General features: G+C 50.0%; 1 protein-coding gene across 1 annotated transcript; it reads right to left on the bottom strand.

The window, feature by feature from the left end:
* Window positions 1–481: 481 nt before the first annotated feature.
* On the bottom strand, window positions 482–26341 carry SHROOM3 (shroom family member 3). Its single transcript, XM_066318304.1, has 9 exons — window positions 26218–26341; window positions 18458–18589; window positions 13147–16360; window positions 10888–10964; window positions 7124–8005; window positions 5634–6128; window positions 4701–4851; window positions 1380–1652; window positions 482–841 (listed from the first exon to the last, which is right to left on the bottom strand). The coding sequence occupies exons 2-9, from the start codon at window positions 18514–18516 to the stop codon at window positions 482–484; spliced, it is 5511 nt and encodes a 1836-aa protein (XP_066174401.1). The 5' UTR covers window positions 18517–18589; window positions 26218–26341.
* Window positions 26342–27830: the final 1489 nt, after the last annotated feature.

Genomic DNA, 27830 nt, shown 5'->3' with positions numbered 1-27830 from the left:
ATACAAAATTAAATGTCTTTTCTACATACAGAACAAAGTAGAATCAAGTAACCGATTAGAGTATGTACAAAAACTTACACATTCTGTCTTGTTCTTTAAAAAATATAAATATCAATAATGTTCAGTAAAATGGGTTGGTTTTATTTTTAAGGCTTCATTCTTAGATCCTTCATCATTTAATGAGGTGTCAGGTAGGCAGAAAAGGGAGGGAAGAGAGGAGGTCGTGTTTTTTAATAAAGGTCATGTGTTTAATTCCTGTGAGATTCTTCTTCGTCTCTGGCAGGAGATTTCCCTCCATATTGATTTAAGTTTCTAGGAAGCAGAGGTGGAAGGAAAGGAAAATAAAACCTTTATTATTGCTATTTTTTTTCCTTCATTAAAATCTCGATTTAGTCCTCTCTCTGTCCACTGTCTTTGAAGAGGACCATCTTCCCAAGTACTGGGATCAAAGGGATGCGGGCAGGGCTGTATCCCAGCCAGGTTAGAGTGAGGAAGAGGCTGCTGGAAGTGTTTTACCACCGACCCCAGAGGAGGCAGCAAGTGCTGTAGCCAGGGCAGCTGCTGCTGCTGCATCCCTGGGCGTGAAGTCCATGGGGAGACTTTCCATCAGGCACTTGAGCTGCTCCTGGCCCAGTTTGATTTTGTCGTCGAGCTCTCGCTGCTCTATGAGGAGCGCAGACTTCATCTTCACAAAGTGCTGGTAGTCCTGGAGCTGCTCCTCAGAGAGGTAGTTGCCCAGGATGTCCAAGACCACCCGTTCCCGACGGTCGAGGTTTTCCTTTAGCTCCCGGGCATCTTCGTGCTGGCCAGTCAGCAGCTTCCGCTTCTCGTTCAGTGAACTCTGCACACCAGAGAGAGCCCTTCAGGATCAGCAGAACCACACTCTCTGACCTCCCCTCCCTTCCTCCCAGCACCACGCCTGCCACCTCTGGAGATGGCTGCTAAGCTCCCAAACAGAAGTCAAAAGCCTGGGAGAGAAGGAAGAATTCCTCATTATGGAGTGAATGTGAACCCCACTGAACTAGGCTCTGAATGTCCTTGGCAATGGGAGGCAGAAAGTGCTCCAATAAAGTCAGGAAAACCTTACCTGACATAAACAACTACCAGCAAAATCTGGTTTCAAAACCACCCCAAAAATGTTAAAATGTGGCTGTCCTCAACGCAGCCGCTCTGTGTCCAGACAAAGGCTGTGGGATCCTTTATCATTTTGTATAAATGATACAAAAGAGGACTGAGATTCCCAGGGACAATGTCTGAGCTACCGCGGGTACACGAGCACCAAGGGCGCTTTGCTGCCCTCCTGGCGGTCGCTGCAATGCCGTGGTGCTGGAGGCTGCTGCTCCACGTCCCGGGCAGCCCAGGGCTGTGCCGATACCTACCCGCTCCTCGCTGTTGGCGTTGTCCCCCAGGCTGCTCAAGACGTTCTCCACGCGGGCCAGGCGTCCAGAGAGGGAGAGCAGGAGGTTTACCACCTTATCCAGATCGCCAATGAACATCTTGTACTTGTCAAACTCGTTGGGTTTGCACAGCGTGCTGATCAACAGCTCCACCTCCTCTCCAAGAGCATTATTCATCTTAATGTCTGCGAGCAGGCCCTCCTTGGCTTCCTTCAAGATTTCCAGTTTGTGGGTCAAGCTCCCGATGAGCTCAGCCTGTTGGAGGGGAAGCATTGCCACATTGGTTGTTACCAGCACCACCCTGCTCATATGGGTTGACAACAAGGGGATGTGGCTACAGTTCCTGAGGGGCAGGGTCAGGTCAGCAACAGCTGACAAAGAAGGGAGGAAATGGGAGAAAATACTGAAATTCCCCAGCTCGGAGATAACCCAAGCAGTCCATCAGGTTGCATGAGGATATATTTGTTCAATGAATATTTATAAAAGAGATCTCTGATTTGGTGTACCATACTCTGATACCAGCAACATACAGATGAATGTTCTTTAAAACCCGAGTGAGAAGAGCTGCAGCCACACCTCTGATGTGTTCCTCATGCCCAGCCTGAAACATCCTGAACTGCACCAAACAAGTGTCTTGCACACAGAGGCATCAAGGAAGCATTTACACCAAAGATGCTCTGGATTTACTCAGTGTCTGAACACAGAGCACACATTCTTTTTACAAAAACACTGACACCTATTTCCCTGCCAAAGAAAAGGAGGCCCCCGGGGTTCAGATACTCCAGGAACAGCAGTGCTGCACATGTGATCCTAATTTTCTGTTAGGATTTAGTGGAAAGACATATGCAAAAGCAGGTCTCTGGCCTAGGGCTTGCAATTCTTGCTTCTGTTTACTGGGAATTGAGAGCACGGCAAGCAGGAGAAGCTCTCCATACAACAGGCAGGGATTCTCAGTGTCTCCAGTCCATGCACTGCTGAGGCACAAACACTCAGCACACAAACACTGCAGGATGAAACAAGTCAGTCACAAGGTGGCCTGAAAATATCCTCTCAAAAGTCCTCTTTCCATCATGACTGAGTCATTCCAGGCAGGAGGCAGTCTTGCTTCAGAGGAGGAAGGATTTTCAGACACCAGTCAGGCTGGGGTCACTGAGCTGGCCCTGGTGCCCGGGGTGGGCTGGCAGTGGGGTTCCCAGGCTGCTTTGGCAGCAGGGAGCACATGGCACTGTATGGCCAGGCACCACTAGATGGAACACTTGGGCGTGCATTGCTCTGTGGCTGCACTACAGCCTGCTCTCAGCTGCCACATACATGCAAAGGCTGAGCAAAAGGCCAGTAATATTCCCTGAAAACAAACATCCACTCCCTGGAATGATCTCTGCTGGCTAGCAGGGTAGCTCAGGGGAGAGGGAGCAAAGCTGCTATGAAATCCTACCTCCTAAGGGTCAACCAAAACTCCTTTATGGGCATTCTTCCCTAAGACATACTCAGAGACAAAACCCAGCCCTTGCCCTTTGTTTGGGTTGTGATTCTAATGCCCCCTTCCAAAGAAAGATCCTCAGCAGTTGATTGCTGGACCAAATCCCAAGGAGAAAAAGGAAGGGTCCACGTTCAATGGTTACAGTTACATGGAGAAATCTCTATGGCAGGACTCCATGGGGTGGTCTTAAAGTCTGGCATTAACCTCAGCAAGTTTTCAGGTGGATGGAGCTGCTGGAACTGGCAGCTGTTCCCTTCCTGCTCCAGGAGATTTGCTGTCCAACTGTAACAGGAGACTATGGGACTCCTGAGAGAGAGGTACCTTTGTTTTGAAGACCTGGGAGCTGGAGGGGTCTGTGACCTTGGTTTGTGTTCATTAATCAGTGAGTCTGGGACAATCCCAAATACCAGCCAACAGAGCTCCTTTCCATACTTACAGTGGAAATGAGCTCGGTCTATCCCCATGATCTCCCAGAGGAGCGGCCCTCTCCGGTAATCCTCAGGAGCCCCTTCTCAGGTAAGCCTGTGTAAATGTTCCTGCACATAGACGGTGAGCAGAGGCCAGACTGTGCTGCCTGGGCCTGATCACTCCTATCTGTTTCGGGTTTTCCATGCAAATGTAACCTTTGAGGCGTGGGACTTGCCCTCCATGGCAGGCTCACGGTGCAGCACCCTTATCTTGCTGAGTCACTCCACACCTTTCACCTTGGTATGAGCAGGCAGATTTTGAAGGGAATTCAAGAATGCTATGGACGTGGCAGGGGCTGCCATTCCCTTTGGAGCTGGGTGCGCTACAACAGGTGGCTTGGGCCAGATGATGAAAGCAGCAGCCAAAGGCCCTGGGAAAATGCTTTTAATTAGTGACCTACTGGTGTATGTGTGACCCAGAATCTGTGTAAGGCCACAGCAAGAAGAGGTGGTGAAGAGAAAATGAAATCTGGGCTGTGCTACTCTGTCCATAGCAGTGTGGGATGGTTTAGACTGAGGCAGGCTTGGCTGTTTTTGACAGGAAGGTAGGAGGTGTGTAAGAGAGGCTCAACAGGCCACAAACACCTGCCCGTGGCTCCCTGGGATGTGGGAGCTAAGCAGCATGTCTGTAATTACCAGGTAACTAATGTGAGACAACCACAGGGGCAAATCAGAAGATCCTGCAAAAGCCCTGGAAGCAGAGCATGGAAGGCTCCAGCAAGAGCAGCAAGGGCCATTCCACAGTGAAAGGTAGCCTCAGTAAGAGAGCAAAATGTGTCCTCCCCTCCTGCCTGCTCTCTGCCCTTCCAAGCTGTCACATGGAGGCCGTGCTGACTGAGCCGCTGAGGTGCAAGTGGCTTTCAGTGAGTCAGAGAAACAATAAAGTGAGGGGGCAAAAGAGCAACCAGTGTTTCTTTGGATGCAGTGAGTGCAGACAGCAAGTGGTATGGGTGAACTGACTTCACTGAAGAGGAAAGTCCAGGGGAAAAAAAATCTCCTGCACTCAGCTGGACTCTGTTCTTGTTTCCAGCCAAAGCTGGCCTTGCACAACTTGCTTCACCTCTCCCTTCTCCTTCCTTGCTGCGGAACACGGACTGTTCCTGACAATCTGTACACTCAGCATTAGGTACGATCCAGGCTCGCCTCAGGGTGGTGCAAGATTGGTACTCAGTTTGCAGTGAGGACTTCAGATTAACCCTCTTACACAATCTGGGTGACTCAAACAAAGTTTCAGAGGCAGCCTAATTGCTCTCACACAGTTTTGGGCGCTGCTGAAAGCTGATAGAAAATAGAAATGCACTTCACTTCAGGACTTATTATTATTTCAGGAATGTGAGTGCTGTGTGCTGAATTTACCTTTTTCTCATTGATGTCCAGCAGCTCTTCTTCCTCGCCTATTTCTTCTGGCAAGTCCTTGATTTTATTCAGCAGTTCTGCTTTGGGTGCTGAAACGCTGTAGTAAGCAGGACAGGTGAGCAGGGTGACGGAAGCTTCCTTTTCCTCTCTCCTACAGCACAGTGAAGAAAAAGGAAGAGTTCAGTCTGAGACTGACTTTTCCCGGTGTTTAGATCTACGGTTTTCCAGGACTCCCTCTTTGGTACCTTCCCAATGTGACTACCCACCAGGACAAGGCAGATTCCTGCCATCAGGGGGTGCGTGTCCGCTGCTGTCACAGCACAGCACAGCCACTGGGTTTAAGGGTGACTGGACACAGCTCTGCACAGGATTTACCTTGCTGATGGTCAGCCAGCATGGCCCGGCTGGAGGTGGCCAGACTGACCTTACCTGGTCATGCAGTACACCTGACTTCTGGACAGTTCTCCAGCTGCCACTTGGAAGTCTCTGTCTTAAAAACCCACACTGGGGGACTTGGGCTGATCTTGTAATTAGTATGTCCCCTCATCCCTCCTTCCAGAAACTGGCCTCTTGTTATCCCTGTGCCTGTCATTATTTTTATCCTGATTTTACTTTCGTATCTCTGTTCCTTTGCTTTGGGCTGAACTGCTTCATATTACTAAGGTTCAGATAGCAAAATCCAATTATACCTCCAGAGATGTTTCATTTCCTGCTCTGTTCCCAAGCTCAGCATTGTTTTCTACGCAGCCCAGAGAGGTGAGCTCAGAGCCCAAACACAGAGCCCAGCTCATGGAAAGGCTGTTTGGAAATGCACTGCCAGGCCTCATACCTCTGAACTGCAAAACTCACTCTCACCTATAGACATGCAGAAAAATTTGGCACAGGTTGTCCTTAGAAGCAAGGGAGCAGGGAGTTCTGCCCAGCAGTGCTTACGTGTCACCCGCCACTGCCGTCCTGCTGGCTTGTGTCTGTGACATCTTCCTCTTCATGTTGTTCTCCTTCAGCAAGCTGGTTCCACTGGGGAAAATCCCTTCCATTAAGTCCATGGTTGTCTTCATTTTGGAATCTGGATCCAGGATATCAGCCAGAGACTTGTCTTTATGGACAATTTCTTTTGCTAGAGCCTCTGACTTAATATCCTCTGGGGTCTTGCTCTTTGCCTTCATTGGGGGTGCTGTGCTGGTTATCACGGAGTCCAGGCTGGCATTTTCCAGTTCTGGCTCCCTAGGGTTACCTTCAGGCTGAGTTATGGGCTGCCTGTCAATGCTCTGAGGCTCTTCAGAAGACGCAGGGGACTGGTGCTGCTGACCCACAGCAGACGGAGAGCCAGTCCTCTTTAACGGGGTTGCCCAGTTATTTTCACTGGTTCTGGTGCCCAATCCTGTTATCTCCCTCTCGGCCAAGGCTTTGGGAAAGCTTTTGAAGCTGCTATGAACACAAACATTCTGTGAGATGAAGAGAAACCTACCACCTAGGACCATTGTGAACACAAAGTAAAGGCCTACAAAAAGCAAGTTTTCCTTCTCTCTCGTTTTTGTGTCTCACTTCTCATTCCAATATGTAGGGTCCACAGTGTGAAGCCACTGGCACCAGAATTGTTTTGTCCCTTCAACCTGGACACTGCTGGATTGTCCTTTCAACACAGAAGAAACTAGTGAACACCAAGTCACTTTGTTTTCTGCTGGCAGGTTGGGGACATTGTGCCTGCCCACCCGTGAGTGCCATCCTGAGCAGCATCTACCCATTTGTCCTTGCTACGTTGGAAAAGCCAATCACTACTATGGCCCCAGCCAGATTCTTCCCAGATGGGTATCAGAGCAGCTCCCTGGGAGTGAGGGAAGCTGCGCTGAGTTAAACCATCTGGGCACCTTGCCCAAAGTCCTATCCTTCAGGAGAATTTCCCTATACAGCTTGACTGTGACATATTTGCATTGTCATTTCTTGGCAGACGGTAACTGTTTCATAACAGCATTATTTGGTGCTAGGTCCAAAATATATTTTGGGAAAACCTAACTGTTTGGAAAAACCCATCACAGATTTTCACAGCCGTCTCTCAAAATCTAGTAACTGTAAGGAGCCAGCAGCCATTCCAGCTCTGTGCTGGAGACAGTCAGAAGCAACTGCACTGAAACCTGCAGGGAGAACCAGTTCCCCCATAGTCTCCTGTTCTCGGAGTTTTGGGGAGCATCTGTCAGTGCACCTGCTGGTGGACCCTGCTCCGGCCACATCCTTTGAGGCTGCTCATGGCAGACCAGCAGTGAGTTTGTCTATCCCTGCCCCCTGACAAACGTGCAAGCTCCCCACCTGGCCAGCAGCTGGGGGTCCCAGAGCACGTGGGATGAGCCCCACCTCTCCCAGCCCTGCATATCTTACTGTATATGGCCCTGCACTGCCCGAGCCGCTGCGCTCCAGCCCACCCTTACCTCACGCCGGCCTCCTCCAGGAGCCGGGGGGATTTGTCTCCAGCTGCCTCATTCCCCTCAACGGGAGGGGGAGGAGGTGGGAATTCCTCCCTGCCGTTGGCAGAAGTGCAAGAGCTCAGCTCGGGGAGAGGATGGGACAGCGGTGGCAGGGAGAAGGGTGGCTGGGAAGGCACAACAAACACCTCGTCGTCCTCATCTTGCAGCGACGGCGGGGGTGTGAGCTGCAGCCCTGACTCCGAGATCCGGAGCTGGGTCATGCCCTGGGGAGAAGGAGTCTCTGGGTCAGAGGAAGTGCTGCTCTGTGTGGGCAAGGACTGCCACCTCTGCGAGGGCTTCGGCCCGGCCGCCGGAGGAGACACCATGGCTCTCGCATAGCTGCTGTCTTTGGCCAAATGAGCCCACGCCGCTTTGGGCGCGAGGGACCTGTGCAGCAGCCCGGCTTTCCTTCTCCACATCATCTCTTCCGTGGGAGTCTCAGGGGATCTGTCCTGGACAGCATCCAAAGGCTGTGCCTGAGTGCTCCCGCTGCCCTCAGGCAGAACAGCCTCTCGTTTGGCATGGTGCTGTCTCGGAGCCTGGCTGTCACTTGTGCTCTGCAAGTCCGAGGGAGCCTGGGTGGGTGTATTTGGGGAAGAGTGGCCAGGACCAGAAGGAGTAAGGTTAAGGAACAAGGGTTTAAAGCCTTGCTTTTGCTCAGGATAGTGACTCCTTGCTTCTGTTGCGGCTGAGAGAAATGCAGAAGTCCTGCTATCTGGCCTGGAAAGTTCTGAGGGCTTGTGATTCTCAGGCCTGGCAACAGCCTCTGTGCTGCGGCGGGGATGGGGATAGTAACTTGTGAACACCATTTTCTCCAAGTAGCTTCTTTCTTTCTTGTTGAAAGACCTAAATACCAAGAAACAGACAATGGTAAGATTAATAACTCATCAATGAACAGGAAAATTTATTGCGCACCTCCTTAAACGGGCAAGTTATCAACACTGTCAGAGGCCAGTGTCACTGCTTGTACCTCACCTCTAGGTGAGGTACAGCTGCACTTTGAAACTGGAAGTGAAATCCTGAGTGAGATCCACTCCCTCTCACATCTCCCATCGTTTTCAGTGTGTGCTACATCTCACATGTAGGAAATACCACAGCAGTAACTCAATGGAAAAAATATTTGGAAAACCTAATGCCCAGCTTCCTTTCCTGTTCTGCTTTCAGTTTTGTTTGTTACAGATGGGGTGAATAGCAATTATTGTTAGATAGACTATTTGACATTATCTACCATCAAACTCCATTCTCAATTGCTTGTAATCTTAAGAATTTCAGCTCTATGGGCCAAATATTCCCATAATGTTATCGGCTCCTTTTGGAAAGATGCCACTAAAACGATTCACCTGTCTCCAAGAACAAAGCAAGGCCAAAAAATGCACTATTTTGACTACAGAGAAAACTGAAAAAAGCTCTTGTAGCCTTGGAATCCTGTTAGAAAAAAGAGCTCCCTCAGACAGGCAGGTGTGACAAATACCAAACCCAACACATTCCAACCACAAGTGGATGTTAAGGCTGCAAAGCCAGCAGATTGAATTATTCTTTCCACGTCCTTTAGAGTGTTTTCACGTGAGCCTGAGAAACAGCGTCTGGCCTTTGGAGTGAGGATCCTCCTTGGAATCTAGAGCCAAACCTATTTACCCGTCTGGCTGTTTAGCTGGAAAACAAACTGAGCAGTAATAATGGCACTGGCAGATGCAAGAGAAGGTGACCTGGAACCATGAGGCCATACTATAAACCAGTACAACACAATGAAGCTCTACTGCCAGTGCATTTTCTGTTCTTGAGATGGATTGTCAAATAATCCCCACACTGCCAATCTGTGACACTGGAGACTTGGGCACCAAATTTGTTCTTCGATGTACTGGTACAAATTAAGAATAACTCTGTCAAAGACATGGGTCATTCTGGCATTATTATGGTGTGACTGAGAATAGAATTTGGCAGCCTGTGCCTGGGGGTGGGGAAACTCTCCAGACAGACTGCTCTTGGTATTGTCTGTGGTTCCTGGACAGTAGCAGTGTGTATTCTTTTCAGATGCTCAGTGTTTGTCAGGAATGCCAGACGGTGATTCTCTAATTCAGAGATCTCTCCCACTGTGGAAGCAACTGTGGATTCTAAAACTGGTGGAGCAGTTCCCAATGTCGTGTGACATCTGGGGAGCAGAGGAAGAGCATGTGTGACTGGACCAAGTGACTGCTGACCAAGGTTTTCCTCACTTAACCATCCAACTGTTTTCCTCCTTGAGCACGAGGTAGTAGGGATGGTCCCATCTCCTCTCCAGCACACGGGGCGGCTGTGTCCCAAGGAAACGTAGAAATGTAATTCCTACTGCCTGCCTTGCCTTCCTGAAGGGTCCATGCATGGAAAATGCTTCTCCTATCATTTTGTTTTATCTTTTGGGAAATCCAATTCTGAGCAAGAAGGGAAAGCAAACCTCCCATCTCCCAGAAGAAATGTGCTTGCGAAGCATGTGGGATGCCTATGCTGCACAAACATCATAAAACTGTCAATAACCAATAATCTTTGTGCAGTGAAGCATGAAAATGAGAAACCTGCATTTCGTGCCCCAATAAACTTGTTTTCGGTCTGGGTGTTCAATCCCATTGCTTGGAAAATAGGTTGGGGAAAGAGAAAAAAATAAAAGGCAGGCACAAATAGTGATTAAGAAGCAGGATGAAATGCCATCTCTAGGAGAGAAGGGGAGGCAGGAGGAATTGAAACAGCTGCACTGTTCTCTTAGGGAAAAACACATAAAAAGTTATTCCAAATCGAAGTAAACAAGTGTGTTTTAAATAATCTTACAGGCAGATTAAGTCCCTTTAAAACAACATGTGTTCCTAGGGGCAAAAATGGCCAGAAGTAAGATCAGCCAGAGTAGGAGCCTTCCTCTGCTTCCAGCTGTCACTCCCTGACCTAGAGCTGCATGGAGAAACTTTCGGAGACAGCAGTGTTAATTCCCACTGTGACCACAGAGAGGGCTGGCATTTACTGCAAGTTTGTAAGGAACAGAGCTCCTTTGTGAACAATGCTTTTAGTCCCTCTTGATGGCTTTTACTGTAATGGGAGTTAGCTGTTTGGGCACTTGGGGCTTAGGGCAAACATCTATTTATTATTTAAATGTAAATACAGCACGATCAACTTCAGTTCTCATTAACTTCAAAACAATCCGGGGCTAAGCAGATACTTACATTAAGTCCTAAGACATTGAGTTTTGTGCTTACACTTTTCTATTTTTAAAAACTTTTCTCTCTCCCCTGTTGCTGAGCAAAACATCCTGCCTCGATGAAGGGAAGCCGCCCAAAGGCCATCTCCCAGTTTAGCGTGATTAAGGAAATATCCTGGGTTGAGTCTCTCGCTACTGGGGAGGCAGCATCCTGTGCCGATAAAACCAGCCAGAGTGGGACATTGAGGTTTTTTTTTCTTCAAGATCCTTCAGTGATGGTATCATCCAATGTGAGTTTCAACAGCAGATCACATTCTAGAAGTTACCTAAGTTGAAATTTGCTGCACAAACATGCTCCACGATGACATGAATAGGATTTGATAGTAAATTAATGTCTGTAGTGAAAGAAAAAGCTTGCAGCAACTCCTCCTAAGTCTGCTGGGCACAGCACACCTGGAACTATGTTTGTGCAGGTCTTAGCTCTAGACAACCCATGACAACTGCTGCTGGCAGGGGGGTGGCCAGAGCTGGCCCTGCAGTGACACAGGGGACATGGACATACACCCACCTGGCTCCTGCGCTGACCACGTAGAAGGGGTCCCTCACCATGGGGCCAGATTCACTGCTCTCCCTCCTCAGCAGCTCCTGGGGTACCAAGACAGCGTCAGCAGCGAGCAGAAAGCAGAACAAAATATCAAAACATGGATGAGAATGCCTTCCAAAGCCTGAGAGCAAGTCATTCCCCATGGCTATCCGCTCCTTCCTATCTCTAAACAAAATTCCTGCAGTGACGGTGCAATGTGATTTGTATGCAGCCTGAAAGGAACATTAGGCACTGTACACAAGGTCCTGAAAAACGAACAGTGAGTGAGGCAGAGAAGTCGGCTGCTAAACTGGAAAAAAACATTTCCCACAGAAAAAATCTGAAATGGCCAAAAGAAAGCGAATAAACAAACAAACAAACAAACAAACAAACAAACAAATAAATAAATAAATAAATGTCACCCTGTTGATTTGGCTTTGACCCCCATGTTTATAGCTGTGGGTTTACATTGGAGATGGATCAGAAACAAACCTAATGAAGAAAGCACTTCAACATCTACTTCCCTTTCAAACAGACCCTATGGATTGGTGTATATGCTGGAAGTCAAGTTAGGATTTAAGAACAGGATTTTCACAAGTGCCTGGCAGCCTACGGGACTAATCTTCATTCCACAGGTGGTTACAGCTAAATCCCTCTGGGAAACAGCCATAAGGGCTCTCCCCTCTTCAGTGCCTGAATTAAGATCCTGTGAGCCGGTCCACAGTGCTCTTCACTCTCTTCCTCAACATGACTTCCAACAGGCAGAACCTCTGGTTTGGCTGCTGAGTGTATGAACAATTACAAATGAGCCAGGAGGGGGAAACAAAGATGGCAAGAACTGCCCTGTACCTCCTGCTTGATAAGAGCTGGGTGAGGAAAAGTGAACTGGGGCTGCTTGTCATCCAACCAGTCACTGAAAAGTACACTTTGGTGACTTTTGTCTCTCTGGCCGTCTGGTTTTGTTGCTGCTTTGATCAGCAAGCGTGACAAAGTAGCACAGATGGGCCTGGTGCCTGGCTGGGGTGGAAAAATAGTGATGGTTGGATGAGACAGGGGTGGTTCTGGAAGTGCATTCCAGTTACTTGATATTCACAAGCTGATTTTAATTCACTCTATTTAAAGATGTGATGTTGGAGCTGAGAGCTGCTGAGGGAGGATGTGTAGAGTGAAGCACACAATGGGTTTGGGAGGGCAGCTTCTTCCCCCCACCCCAGTTTGGCTAATTTGTGAGATGCTGTCCAGAGCCTCCTCTCTTGTCACCTGACTCAGGACCACTTTGTTGCTCCTGGATAATCTGCTCTGGGCCAGGAGTGAGTGCAGCAGTAGAAGGAGATGTCTTGGATCTCAGCTGCCCTCTAAGTATGTGAGCCTCTCCAAACACTCAGCCTGTGTGGGGCTAGGAGCCTGTCCACACATTTTGGTTGTTTGTTCCCTCTCTCTGTGATGAATGGAGCCTGGCATGGAAATAGGGATAGGGCAGCAGACCCAGCTCTACTGTAAATCTATGCGGCTCCACCAGTTGCAGTTTCCTAAACAGGTCTGAACAGATTTCAGCCAGCTGAAGGGCTGGCCTGGGCAGTTGTTCTTTAAGAATTTAGCCTGGTTCTACTGTTTACCATCATCAAGGTCAGTCGAGTTCCCCATTTGTGACATCAGTAAGATGTTCCCAACCACTGAGAAGGGACATGGAAGGCCCAGGGTGTCTGTTCAGTCATCTCTCCCTGGAGGTTTCCCTCCTGGGCTGAAGGCTAAACATAATGGTTAATTGGCAGTGCCTCCGCCCAGCACTTCTCAGCACTGTCAGGCACAGTGGGACAGTGGGAGCCAAGCCAATTCCAAGCAGGCTCTAATCCTCTCTGCTTTGCACCAGGAAAATGGGCTGAGGCAAATCACGATCCTAGTGGGACACTCCACCAGAAAAGTGCTCAGTGCTTCTCCGCTGCTGCTGGCAGGTAAGGACAAGACATCCAGATGGGATGTCCGGAGCAGCAAGAACACACCAGCGTAAGTACTGAAATCCTAGCATCTCTGACACCCCCGACACAGCCCAGCAGGGAGAGAGCTGAACCCCACCAGCGATCTTTTAATTAAGGTGCACTAAACTGCCTCAGCTGAATCTCTCTCTAATCAATGGAGTCCTAGCCACTGATGCCTAGACTGGACATCAGCTTGTTCTGACACCCGCCCCATTCCCTGGTTCTGAGAGCCCCGCTTCTGGGTGCACGTGATCCCATTCCCACATACCTGGTGTTTCTTATCTGCCGTGGGAGATGACCTGGAACGTACATGCATGGGGACTGGCTGATTGTCGTACCTGTCGAGCAAGTCTTCCACAGACACCGATTTCCCAGATTTTCTGGCAGTGGAGGGTGTTTCAAAGACCTGCTCCTGCTTCCTGTAGCGAGGCTGGCCCTGCATGGCCAGCGGGTCTGTCTGTGTGCCTTTGGTGAGATCCGACCTGGGTCTGTAATCCCGGCACCTCTCTGGTTTGGGCCAGCTGGTGACCAGGCTGTCCTGGCGCCCCAGCACCTTCTCATCTCCACTCGTGTCGAAGTAGTCCATCAGCCCAGGGGGAAGGGTGGAAGACATCCGTCCCGTCCTGGATATCCGCTCTACAGACTCTCTGTGGCGGTAAAGGTTCTGGTCCTGGAGAGAATTCATGCTGGAGGCAGAGGAAAGGCTCTGGCTGTCGGGGCCCCCCAGCTGCAGGTAGGAGCTGTGGGAGCGCTCCCGGAGCAGCCCGATGTCCTGTGAGGATGGCCGTCGCCCTGTTTTGCGCTCGATGTAGTCAGCCAGGGCGTTCTGCTGGAGCTGCTTGAGCTCTGGCTTAGACAGGCTGGCTGTGGAAGAAGCTTTGCCGTCCCTCTCAAAGATCTTGCGCCGGTCGGCCACCGTGTTCTCTGGAAAGATAAAATGGATGCTTTTCTTCTGGAAGGAGAAAGGCGACGGCTCCCCGTCTGAGATGCCCACCTCATTCATCTTTTCAGGCTCTGAGTAGGAGCGCTTCTTCTGCTCTGCCGTCAGCCGCTTCCTGCCCCCGATGCGCAGCACGTGCTGTGTCCTGGTGTAGTCCAGGCTGGAGAAGCCTCCTTCTGTGGGCGTGATGCTGTGCCGCTCCTTGGGGGTGTGTGGGGATGCCGCTGTGCTCCTCATGCCCACGTGGGCCGAGGCAGGCCGCTGGGGCACCCTCTTGGGTGTGTTCCCGAATGGGGGGCTGATCCGCCGGAAGGAGGTGGCTCTCAGCACCCTGGACTGGGCATCCTTAATGCTGTTCCTGTAGGCCCTGTTAAATGACGTGTCCAGCTGCGAGCCCTGTGCATCCTGGATGTTGTCCTTCCAGAGGATCTCCTTCTCAGGCTCGCCTCCCAGCTGGAATGTGCTTCTACTTCTCGGAAGCTGAGCTGCCCTTATTTGCACCTCATTTTCAGGACACAGGCTGTAATACTCACTGGGTCTTGCCTGCTTCACCGAAGCCACCATCTGCAGCTCTACAGGGCACCAGTCAGCCTCTTCCTGCTTCCTGTTCCTGATGGACGGGCTGGAGCCCCTGCCTGGCTCACTGGGCAGCTTGCTCCTCATGTCCTCTGGGCTGTGGACAGAACACCTCGTGCCGGCGGGCTGGCTCGTCCTGCTCGGCCCATAGTGCTGGCCAAAGCTGGGAACGCCAGCGCTCGGGGGCCAGGGAGTGCTCTGCTCCCGCTGCTCAAACTTGTTGACCTTCTCTAGCACCGAGCAGCGGGCCTTGCCCGCCTCTGGTTTGCTGTAGGGAAAGCTTTGGGTGCTGCTAGAGCTGAGCCGGCTCCTCCCAAAATCCAAGCTCTTTGGGAGCTGAGGAGAAAGAGGCTCTTTGCACTTTGGCTCTGCAGCATGTAACAGAGCCACGCCTGTGCCCTCCTCCTCCTGCCTCGTGAAAACCTGTGGGTCCACATCGCTCCACTGTCTGTGCCCCTGTTCCCTGTGATCCTTCTCCTCTCTGCTGCTGCTATTCAGGAATGACAGTTTGGTATTGGAATAACCCTCGCCTGGTTGCTTCTCCCTTAGCTCATAGCTGCTTTGCCTCCTGGAGCTCTCTGGGTTGTTCTGCAAGGACGAGAAGCCATACTGCTTGGCCTTGCTGTGACCCCATGGGTGGGGAGCACCAGCATCTCTCTCGTTTACCTGTGCGTTGTCATTTTTGTCCTCCTGGGATCCAGGTGTCCAGTCCTCTTTGGGCTGGTAATGGGTTTTCCTCTCAGTAGCATCCCTCAGCTGGGGTTGTGGACCCTGGAAAATGGGCTTGGAGGTCTGTGTGGTACCCGTGGTCTCTCGGTGGTTGTGTGTTGCCTTGTAAAGGGGTAACAGCTCCTCTTTTTGCGACACGGCAAGGCAGAGCTCCGGGCCTGCTGTGCTGGGAGGTTTCTGCTGGATGAGTTTGGCTTCGTGCTTCTTCTCAGTGACAGGAGGCTGGTAGAAGATGGTCGACCTGTTTGTAGTGCTTTGGTTTCCATTCTCATCCGAGGCCAGGGTGCTACCAGCTACATCCTTGTCATACGAGACCGGGAGGGCTGGGGAGTAGCCGCTTTCTTTGGCCAGAGCTGGGTAAAGCGTCCCGGTGCTGCTGGTGGAAGGCCGGGGCACCTGGGCGTAGTGGGGCTCTGGGGAGGGAACGGCATAGACACTGGTGGGCAGCAGGGGCTGCCCCGGCTGGGCTGCCTGGGAATAGCTCTGCTTGGGCTTCATGGTGGGGCTGCTCTCCGGGCTCTTCTCCACCACGGTGTGCAGGTGCCCTTCTCCGAAGTGCGGTTTCAGCAGCGGCCCCTGGGACATGGAGCTGATAAGTGGTGCCCAGGCCCCTTTTGGCTGGGTCCGGCCGGGCTTGTTGGGCTCAAGGCCGGTGCCTGAGCCGGGCCTCTCGTGGTGCCTGATGGCTGCGTAGCTGTCGCTGCGAGCGGGAGGCAGGGGCGGTCCCTTGGGGAGCTGGCTCTTGCCGTCCGAGGGGCCCTGGGCCGGCTGCGCCCTGGAGGAGGCAGCGCTGTGCCGGCTGAAGGCGTGGAGCCTGCCGCGGGCATCGCTGCCGGGCAGCAGGGCCGAGGGCTTCACCTCGTACTCCTGGGAGATGCGCTGCTGCGCGTCATACACCGTCCGGACGTAGCGGATGTCCGCCTGCCTCATGCCCTCCGGCAGCGCCCCGCGGGACTGTGTGCTGTCTGGGGAGCACGGGTGCTCCTTGCCGAACGGAGCCACGGGGTACTCGGGGATGCTGGAGCTGGTAGAGAAGGAGCTGTAGGCAGAATCTCTCTTGCTGTGGAGATGGGAGAGCTGGTCGATGCTGTTGGTGGATTTGGCCGGGGACAGGTGGCAAGGCTGGTAGGCAGGGGAGGAGTGGTCCAAGCTCTCCATGCTGCCGCGGGAGCTGTACTGATCAGGGCTCCTCCTCAGATAGCCATGCTCGTATGCACAGAGATCGCTGGCGGAGGAGCTGGGAGACAGTGAGAGGAGAGTGAAAACCAGCAGAGGAGAGGCACAACAACTTATAAGTGAGCTCAGAAGCAAGATGTTTAGCTTTGAGATGAAAACCCATATTTGGGCCTTGCTCCATCCCCTGTTTGGAGTCATCCCAGTTCACAAAAAGGAACTGCTTTGACATTGCAACACATGGCTCTTATTTACCACAGAAGGGTGGGAGGGAAAGACAGACAGAAAGATGGTGCATCTCTGGAGCCAGGGAGGATCAACCCTGCCCAGCAAACCCATCCAAAGCCCTTGGAAAGCTGAATGAGCACCGATGCCGTTGAGGAGGAGAAGGAGAGGAGCACAAAGGGCATTCTGGGGGGAATCTAATCGGTTTCTCTTTTCCCATTTCATTTCTTTTTATGGAGATGAAGGCTATGCCCTGGCAGGCTTCCTGGAAATTCAGCTGTCCCAAGGATAGTTTGTTTGCTGCGAAAAACTTAAGTTGACAAGAAGAGATGTATGTGCCTGGAGGAAAGTGGGGTGCAACCATAGAAACAGTCTGAGAATTCCCAGGAAGTCTGCACTGCCACCTCTTCCAGTAGCTCAGCAGGTGCAGGTACACCTTGGCACTTTCTCTGAGGTATCCAAAAAGGACCCATCACCACCAGAAAAGTGATCAAAAAAGAAGGATATTCAGAGATCTTTCTATCCATGGGAAGGGAGCTCTTCGTACCAGTCACAGTCCCTTTTTTACAGCTCACAAGGGGTAACACAAACTTCTGCAGAGTTTGCCCTGGCTAATCTCCCCTTCCAGATTCAAGCAAATACACTGAGGACTGAAGAATGTAGCCTGAGGATTTCAGTTTTCTTCCCTCTCTTCCCAGCTTCCCTTCCTCAGGTAACACTTTCTCTAGTTCCCCGTGCAACAACATGTGCTGTCCTGGCAGCGCCATGGGGAAGCAGCAGGAAGGGGGGGGCTATGGCAGGGCAAGCACAGAGCTGCAAGCTGGCTCCAGGTCACATCCCAAACAAGGGAAAGACACAGCAGAGAAGGCTGCTACAGATGAGGAAAGGTAGAAGGAAGTCTGCTGCTCACAGCAGCTCTGCAGAGAGATGCAGAGGAACACAGGCAGGCAGAGATATGGCAAATCTCAGGACGAAGGTTTACTCATTTAAATGCACCACTCTATTCTGGATTCAAATAACCATCCCCCTGGCAATGCCCAGCACAGCCCTAGCCAGCTGGCCACTAGATGTTCCCCGTGCTCCTCCTCAAGCACCTGGGAGACAGAGCCACGCTGTTAAAGGCTCTGCCAGGAACTGCCTGGGACGCAAAGCCCCTTGATGGGAAAGGAGTACACTCCAACATGAGCTGTGCTGAGGCCACAGACCAACACGCTTTATTTTCTGCAACCATCTCCTCACTTTCTTTAATGCTCCTTTTTCTCTTTACTCTCCTCTGCCAAGGATCAGCCTGCCAGTAGAAGTGATGTTTCAATCCCAGAGGCTATAATGAAGAGATTCAAACCCTTCTGCCTCTCTGGGGAAAATCTTTCAAGGGCAGAATTTAAACTCGTCCTTCGTCAAGCTGCCCTGCACATTCAGCTATGGTAGAGCTGACTCTTGCAGAAAGCCACTGCCAAACCAGGAAATCCCTCCCTGAACTCCTCACCCTGGGAGCACTGTTGCTGATGTGCTGTTGGCTGCTCTGTTACACTGACAGGCTCTGCTACCTACACCCTTTTCTTCCTTCTCTTTTTTTCAATAGGCAAATTTAGACTTCGGCTTTCTTTCTTTGCTGGGGAAACAACCATGCTGTGTTTCTGTACGGGAGTTTCCACAGAAAGCTCTATCAGCATCCTGGCAGTGGGCTCCCATCTTTGCAGGAAGTGAGATTTTTAAAGCAATTAAATTTCCTAGCTGCTAATCATCTCACAGAGCACTTATAGGAGGAAAACAAAGCCACTTTATCTGGGAAACCATACAGGAACTGAAGCCTTTCTAACTCTTAACCAGAACCCTGGTTGTTTGTAAACCTGTCCAGCTGTATGGAGGCGACTGGTACCATTTTCCCACTGTACCTTTGCCCCCTCCCTTCCCTCCACAACTGTGTACTACTTACCTGGAGTGGTAGGACTGATGCCAAGGGGTGCCAAGCGTACCCTGAGATATTTGCATCATGCTGGGATCGGGTCGGTTCTCTGCGAGTTTGGTTGAATGCCAGGAGTGAGGTCGGCCTGGAGTTTCACTCCGCCTAGGTAAAAGCAGAAGGGGCTGCACGTCAGCAACAGGCTAGCTCTCCTGTAGCTAGGAGATGGATAGCTGAGATGGATGGATGGATGAGAAGGAAGATGGATACCAACATTGAATACTGCTCGTGCTCATTTGTGCTTCACTGCCGTGCTTTTGCCCCACAGTAAGCACGTGTGAATGTCCCTGACATTCCCACAACATGCTCCCTCCCGGATTTGCTCAAGTGGGTATTTGCACAATGCCATGAGGGGGTGGAAGCCTGCAAAGACATTTTTGATCTCTCCTCTGTGCTGCTAAAAATGCAGGACGAGACGTGACAACCAAGAGCCGGCAATGTGTGTCCCTCGCTGCCCACCCCGGCAAGACAGCTGTCCCCAGGGTGTGTCCCCAGGCGTGGCACGGCACGGCTGTCCTTGGTACCTTCAGTCACCAGCGCCAAGGCCTGTGTCTGTCGGCCCCGAGGAAAAAAACCCCACTTGACACCTTATTTAAGGCACAGAGTGGTGCAATGGAAAGTCAAAGCAGGGGATTAGTAATCGAGTCCCCTGAAGAGGCCACACAGACTCTCCTTTGCCCCAGTTTTTGGGCTTGTCCTTAATCCTCCTGGTGCTTTCCTTAAGGGATCTCTCCCCTGCTCTAGCACTCATTTCCTCTTTGTCGCTCTGCCTGGGAGAAGGAGGAGCAGCACTGGACCTGTGTCTTACTGAAATGTGACATCTTGCAGGACAATTCTGACTAAATAAATCCAATAGAAGGACATGGCACATCTTTAGTCTTTCTCTCACTGAAAAATCCACAGTACAGCATGTTCTGAACACATCAGTACAGGGATTAAATTGCCCTTGGCACGCAGACACTGAGAGAGGATTCTACTAGTACTGCCTAAGATTGGGGAAAGAAATGGTACAGGAAAGTGCAAAAAGTTAAAAATGTTTTTTAGGGTCAAGTCCTTTCTACAGCATGTAAAAGCACATGCAGAGAGAGAGGCAGAGCCATTTCTCCAGCACTTTTTCCATACAGATTTCAGAAGTTATTTTATCATCGTCTGCTAAATAAGGAAGAAAAAGGGGCATGCTTTTCCCTTTAATGCCTGTTGTGGCAGGATTGTCTTAAGGGAAACTGGACTGGAGGTCTGCAAAGGGCAAGCTGAACCCAACACCTTTTCACCTTTACATGTGTAGGTGTGTTTAAGACAGAGCTCCTCTGTTAAGCTCCTTGCCCAGAAAACAAGGAACCTGGACATGCCAGATGGGAAGTTGACAAAACTGTTTATTAAGAATAACCCACATTCTTGCCTTTTCTACTGCAGACATTTAAAGACTTTAAGTACTTTAGTGGAGTAGAAGCCATCAGCATCAGTTTTTCACTTGGGAAATGAATGATCCCATGCTAGGCATGTTATCCTTTGGTTTGATCAGTAGAAACAGTGAGTGTAGCCAATCATCTGAGCCACAGGTATTTTAAACTCTTTCGTTTGATATTCTTGTAATAATACAACACATGCACAGCTGTGAATTTTAGTCACAAGACACTTGGCAGTAGCTTAGAGCTCTGTGTGGGATAACCTCACACTGTTTCCACACCTACCCAGTCTTGGAAATGTGGCAGATCCTGATTGACCCCAGACAAACTGGCTGAGTGATAAAACCTCCAAATGAAGCAGCTAATGCCTGACTTGAGTGACGACAAATAAATCATCAGAACTTTGACTGGTGTTACTTTGGTGCAGCTAAGTTGCCTGCAACAAAACCAGAAGCAACAGGTGACACTTTGGTGCAGAGGGCTGCGTGTAGGATTTAAAACTGCAGAACTATAGTAATAACAGTAACAACAACAACAAACCAACCTCATCACCTTATCTTTTATATATTCTGTACTGTACTTGTGAAGATGTCTGGACGACCTTATTACTGAAAAATACTCCAAATGATAGACAAAGTGATCCCTGTGCTGTAAATGCTAAGGCTGGAAAAAGAGACTCCTGGTTCCTAGGAACACTCCCAGTGATCAGATAACTTGAGCATCCAGGTCGGGCTGGCATCCCAACAAATGCTGGGAAGCAAAGATACCTGGAGAAGTCAGCGGGATGCGATGCAACAGTGGCATCTGAATGGCAGCTGTAACAGACTGCAGACCAGGTACTGCCAGGTCACACTGGAGACTGGAAAACTGAAGGGAAAGGGCTAGTCTTTAATCTGGTGCAGCTGCTGTTACTGGCTGCTCTCCAGTGCTATGCTGGTTCCCGTGTTTGCAGATGGAAACATGTCCGGCCCAGCAAAGGCTCCTCGGTGGCAGCCTGGCACACACTGGGAGCAGTCTGGGCTGCAGGGACCACGTTCGTATCTCTGAGGCCCTTCACCAGCTCTGCAGCTCTCTCTTATTAGGTAGGAAGAGCTGAGTGTGTTCTTCTCCATAATCTCTGGTGATTATTTTTATATTGCATGCAAAACAGCAGTGGGACGAGACAAAGACACTTCAGCACTAACTCTACAGATGAGTCAGCATCTGTGGCTTTCTTCACAGTATGACTGAAATGTTATCTTCTTCTCAAGGTTACAAACGAAAAATGTCCAGAAAAGTATAGTCAGTCTGTTTCCTGTTCTTCACGTACTGTACCTTGCCAGTCCTGGAGTACACATATAACCTGAGTGCTCTGCACGTTCTAAAGTACCTCAAGCCCAGTGTCCTTCAGGAGTGCAGTCCTTCAGTGTGAACAGGCCCATCCTCAATCAGAGCAAACAACCCAGCTTCTTCAAATTGCCATTTGCATTTTTTCCACATCCTTAGAAAGCTAATAAGTGAAAGCCAGAAAGGGATGTTGTGGCTGATTAACCAGCCACTCAGGGTCATCAGTGCCCCAATAAACCAATCTTTTTTTACATCCACACAGCTTGTGGGGAGTTGTTTTCATCATTCTCACATCCATCAGAGACATCATCCGGGTGGCTGAAAAGAGAACAGTGAACAATGCTTCTTGTACCACTGACGTTTTGGTCATTACTCTCTGTCCCCACAAGTTCCAAACCCTTCCTCAGCAGAGACAAAGAATGCTGAAGATAAAGGCAGCAAAACCTTTCAAAGAAAGCAGAATCCACCTGCGGATCCAGGCAGCAGCAGCGGTCACCAGGACACATCTCCATGAGCTGGGGAGATGGCTCCGACTAGCAGCTGGTGTTAATGTGTCCAAGGAAGATGGGACAGGGCAGAGAAGAGAACTAAGGCCAGAGGGTCACTCTGCCATCACTCACAACCACAATCCCTGTGGATGTGCTTTCCCCCAGCAGCCACGCAGCCAGGCTGTGTGGGAGGTTGCTGGAGCTGGAAGGGATAGGCATGGTTGGAAGGGAATAGCCATGGCCTAGCCCATCATGTGGGGAGATGGGAAGGGATGGGGGCCCTGCAGCACAGACCCTTCTCCTTCAGGAGAAATGAAAGATTTGGATGAAAATGCAAAGCTTGTGCCTCCTGGATCTGATCCCAGGCACTGAGTCACAAGAGAGAAAGCCAAGAGGGCAGCTGCCCATCCTTGCCACGTCATCCTCACAGCAGTCCAGATTTCAAGCTGGTGATAATTCTAATGTAACAAAACCCATGTGGCAGGGGCACTGTGTCCTGAGCCATATCCTGTGCACGCAGGAGCAGGATCTTTGTACATGGAGAGATCCTGATCCCAGCAATTCATTCACGTGTACCCACATTCCAGGGTGAGTGTGCACCTGCACCAACAGAAAGCAGAGGAACCACCTGAATTCTCCCCAGGACAGACCTGTCTCCACATGGACACATCTAAAGGAGTGGAAGCATGACAAGATGTTTTCCAGACATCCGAACATGCAGCTGCAGCCTCTCTGCCCATCTATTAGGCAGGAGATAAAGGAAAAACTAAAGCACTCAGAAGCCTATTAGGATTTCGACAGAGTGAGGCCACAATCTACTCAAAGCAACGTCGCTCTTAATTAAGGTTCAGTCATGGTTCTAAAAATAAGCAGAACAGACGAGGCCAATTAGAAAGGAGTTGGACCAGAATGGCAACAGCTTGGTGTGTCTTTCACTAAATCTCCCTTTTTTAGGCTCACAGAGCCCTTCTGGTACATTCTGGGGCAGGAAGGATCTGGAGTGAGCTCTGTCCCTTCACAGTTCTGACTAAAAAGAAGGAAGACTCATTAGAAAGACCTGAAGTCTATGAAATGATATTTCACATCTTGGATCTTGGCCAATAGTGTCTCCTCATCTGCAGGGGAAAGGGAGAATTGTGCCCACACCCCCCCACCCTTTAATGCTCAGATGAAAACTTTCCCTAAGGAAAAAAAACCACTGAAAAACCTTTCATTTGAGAACACTTGGGTGAAATGAGTCAATATTCTCATAGCAGGACACAACCTGCTTTTCCACAATATGTTCATTTTGTAGCTCCTAGAGGACAAATCCCCACCCAGTCAATCCCTGTGAACTATCTCACAGTTTTTGGCAGTCTCAGTCTTAACCAAAAAAAAAGCCCCAAAAACCCAAACCAAACCAAACAAAACAAGTAAGGAAAACCATTCAGGCCAGTTCAGGCCTCTGTCCCAGACTGGTCCAGCCTCACTGCTCTCTCCAGCTCCTTTCCCAGAGGCAAAGGCAGGTGTTGTGCTTGTGTGGTGTTTCCAGCTGACATGTCAGACACCATGTTTTTCTCCTGTGGTAAGCATCACTGAGGATGTCTGGGCTCCATCAGACCACGTCCTGAGTGCCATCTGGGAATTGGAAAACAGGTACCAATCTCCCTGAAATCTCTCAGGGATCAGGAAGAGGAGAATCAGAAGATTCTTCTAAGAATTCCTACCATTACCATCACGACCTCTTTGGAAAAAACTCCCCACCATACCACTGGGAAGAAAATCCCTGTGTGGAAGCAGAAATGACAACCATATATGTGGATCTAGAGACAGATTTTTTCTGCTGGTTTTTCCTGACAGAAGTGCCCTCAGCCACAGGCTGCAGATGAAAGTGCTGGGATCGCTCAGAGGTGATGGCAGTTGTGAGCAATGGGCACTCCTTCGTTGAACTTAGGAACAGTCAAACATTGTAATCAATGATTATTGGCCCTGCAAGTCACACCTCTTGTGTTATCACATATCGCTGGGAACCCTCACGCTGTCTTATCCAAGAAAGAGGCATTTGTCCAGTGTCCAGCAAAGGAAACAAAGAGTGTGGGGCTCGGAGGCAGGCCATGCGCTGTGGCTCCATCTTCTCTCCACCCAAGCGCAGGGCTGACAGGCGAAATTAAGATTGAGGACTTTTTCCTACACAAAGAAAGGGTCCCATCGGCATTCCCTAACACTAACCAGACACAGGCTTCAACAGGAACAGAGGTGATGTATACAAACTTCACTCTTCTTGATTACTGGGTTCAAGGACTTTGTCCTACCGAGATCGTCTGACAGCTTTCTATTTTGAAGACAGTATTACCAAGCAACACACTAAGTTTGCTTTTAAATTACAAAATGAGGAGTATTTCAGATCCCTATTTTGAGAAGTGCTTGCCACCAAGATAGTCCATCTATGCTGTTCCCACAGGACTGCAGCTTGGACGTGGAGAAGCCAGGAGATCCTTCAGCCTGGTACCTAGATCATGCATAGGTTACAATGAGGAGCAGGGGAGCACTGGGTTAAGACTCTCTGCAACTCTCTTCTTCTTTCTATAACTTTACTCTGTTTCCTTTGGTGGAAGAAGAGGAAGAAAGAACAGACATAGAAAAGAAGCAGCTGACTGACTTACAGACTTTGAGAAGGACCCTATTATTCCCTGTCTTCTTTAGGGATTCACATCATCTCTCCGAAGAGCAAGGGTGGAAAATCCTAGCAGCCAGAGCCTGCAGTGGCTTCCCTGCCCACGGCTCTTCAGAGCTGCACTGATTTATCCAGACCGATGAACCGGCCCCACGGGCTCAATTCAAATAATTTTTTCTTATTCTTCTCCAGTCAGTAAATTAGTTAAAAAGACAAGAAACCCAAGCATACCTTAGATTCTTTCACAACCCGATATTTAACACACAGCAATTTGCAACAGGAGAGACTTGGAAACAATGGAAGGAAGGAATGTGTTTTCCTCGCCTCCTTCAGTGCTTAGGAGGAACTGGGTGGCTGGCAGCAGGAATGCTGCCCTGTGAGCCCGATTGTCCAAATGGAAAGCAGACATTGAGGCACGGCAGGTAACCAAGGGGATCCACAAGTAAAGGCTTCAAGCATGGCTGGCCTCTCCTCTGAGCTACAGGGCTACAGATCACAGGCAGCGCTCGCTCCTGAGCTCCACATCCAAGTGCTTGTGGAGGAGTGATAAACAGGAGAGAAGCAGGAGGGCCTTTAGGAGGATGTGTGGAGGTACTTGCATACATCTGGGGGGTAACAGGGCGAGTCAAACGTGATGAGGAACTGCACCCACTGTCTGGGCCAAAGCACAGGCTGCTGAGTCTGAAACACCCTCCTACAGGCACATTCTTATACATTAAAGCAGCTTCCTGTTCGTAACTAAAGCTCCAGCCTGAGTCAAACTGAGATGTGCAGAGGCTCCAACACTGCCGGAAAAGTAAAGCAAAACATTGGTTCTGCACCCAAAGGCGAATTTTTCCAAGTGAAACACTAAACTTTAGAGCTTCTGTGAAGATCAGCTACTAAATTGATGGGCAAGAAGGATTTACAGAGGGCATATGGTGAATGACTCATTGTTATAGGGAGATGGTGGATGTAGGGGAGCTCCTCTCCCAAATTCTCTGTGGGTCACTTACCTGGGGAAATGCAGAGTCCCACTTCTCAGTCAGAGACAAACTTTTCCTCAATAAAATCAGCTTGAGGAGATATTTCAGCCTCTAAAATCTGCCCTAGCCAAGGCTGAACAGGGTCCGCATCCATGCCTGCCAGAAGCTAGAGCATCTTCACTAAGGTCAGGAAGGTTGTTCCAGAGGTGCATCCTTGCTAATAAGATCAAAATGTGGAATTCCCTTCTCAGCTGCTCACTCAGAGGTACTGGGCCATATTTCCACCAGCTCCAGGAAACCAGTGTAACTTTTTGACTTCATGTAAGTCAAGGTCTGGCCCAAATGCAATGTTGCAAATAAAAGCCACTGCTTCAACTTCATGGTACAAATATCAGAATACTGAGACACAAAAATCTATGAGGTCACCTAGACTACATCTGACTGATGTAAGAGGTTCTTTTGATGCCAGCAAAAGCTCTGCCTGAGTGAATGCTGTAAGATTTGATCCTAAACTGCATGGGGAAAGGAGTGGAGTCAAGCTCAGCCAAAATACCAGCCAATCCAGAGCAGCTCAGGAAACTGATTTCTGAAGATATTTAATCGTTCAAAAATGCAGACAAGTACTCAGAAGTCATGAATGCCAAACTCCCATCAGAACTCCCAGACTCAGAAGCAGCCAGGCACCTCAAGTTGGGAAGTCAGAGAAGACTTACACCACTTCAGTGGAGATATTTTGGTTCAGCATTTCTGATGACCTTTACCAGCACTGACAAAAGCTTCTGAGGAGAAGTTTCAGCACTCCTTCCACGTGAGTGCCCCTCAGGCACACTGGCAGTAACTGTTTTCCACCCTGTCTTTGCAGATCTGTCAGAGGCACAGACAAACACACTCTCACCTGGTCTTCAGCCGTAACTTGACTCCTGCTGCCCACGTGGCTTTGCTGGGCTGGAAGTCAGGGGTCACGCAGTCCGGGCTGAGTGGGCTGGGAGACAGCTCTGTGCATCCTTGTGCTGCATGGGTGTCCCTGCCAAAGGAGAGCAAGGACATGTAAACACCACCATGCAAAACCCCAGCCCTCTTAGCCAACGCTTCATCAGGATTTTAGGAAAGAAGGCAATGCACAGACTCAGAGGGCAAGGCAGGGGCATCAGGCTAATGTGAAGTACACGTCACAGAAAGCCGTGTGTATGCTTGTTTTTTTTCTCTAATCTGGGCAGCACTTGGCTCTGTAAGTGTCCCTCACGACTGTTTTGGAGGAGCTGCCCAATCCCACGGCACACAGGAGTCAGATTAGCTCCAGCACCTGCGGCACAAAACCCATTATCCTGCAACTGCATCTGGGAACACTAAATCCCCAAGTGTGTGAGTTCAGGGGCTATATTGTGGCATATGCTTTTTCCACAAGTAACCACCTATGAGAGCTCAGGGAACGGTCTGAACACACAAGAAAAAGCCAAAAGAAAGGTCCACCCAGTGAGAGGGAGAAAGAGAAACCTGTCCTATCCCCTCTACTGATATTTCCACAATGTCAGCAAATACATATTTACCCCGCTCCAAATGACGCAAACACAGCGTAACCATTGCTTCAGCTCCTTCCTTCCCCCTGCAACACTTCACTATTCCCACTCGCTCCCATTTTTAGCCCTGAAGCGTAGAAGAGATTTGAAATTTCGGCTTGCTCAAGGAACCCCCACGCTGAATAAAAGCGGGGCTGAAAGACCCCCTGCGCCTCTCCCTGCCAGCAGCAGGCCTGGCCCCAGATAAGCTGGAATTGCCTCTTGTGTGCTGGGCCCACATGCTGGCATCCGGGGCTTTGGATAGCTGAGATGGCTTGGATGCCATTCCGGTGAGAGACTGGCCGTCTTTGTGTCCGGCTGGGTCCTCCCCCGCGCCCCCTCCCCAGGCCCCCATGTGCCAGGCAGGAATGTTAAGCCTCACACTGCGGATGAGATACAGCAGGGAAGCACAGCAGCACTTGCACCTAGATTAGGGAAAGCGACTGGTCGGGAATGGCCTTTTTTGGCTCATCCTGCTTATCTTCATCCAATTTTTACCCCAAATCCTGCCTTGGCTGCCTTTTCTTTCCATGTGCCGAATCCCGTCCTGCTTTGTCTCTGCCACTCCTCTCCTCTGAGATGATGTCAAGTCTCTGATCAAACTTGAAAGTTTCCCTTCCCTGCTTCCATTCCAGCCTCACTGTACACCAGGAGTACAGTTTCCTTTTACTGCAGACCTGGAGTGGCCAATATCCTTAAATGCTCCAATTCTCTTTGCTCACCAAGCTTACCATGAAAAATTACCTATTTCCAGAGGCGATTTCACTGCAAGACACAGAAAGGACAGAAGGCCTGTGACAGATGAGGATTTAAAGACTGCATATAAATTTATCTATACAAACAGGTCTACAGTTTTGTGAGCAAAACATATTCACAGCTTCAGCATTTGGAGGGCAGACCCTGTGCTTCCCTGCTTGTTTCCTGAAGAGCAGTTCGGCTTTGCCAGGCCACA

Source organism: Sylvia atricapilla, chromosome 4 (assembly GCF_009819655.1).
Source record: "Sylvia atricapilla isolate bSylAtr1 chromosome 4, bSylAtr1.pri, whole genome shotgun sequence".
NCBI classification, from domain to species: Eukaryota; Metazoa; Chordata; class Aves; order Passeriformes; family Sylviidae; genus Sylvia; species Sylvia atricapilla.
Note: the sequence above shows the minus strand (reverse complement) of the source record. Positions and strands in the feature narration are given on the sequence as shown.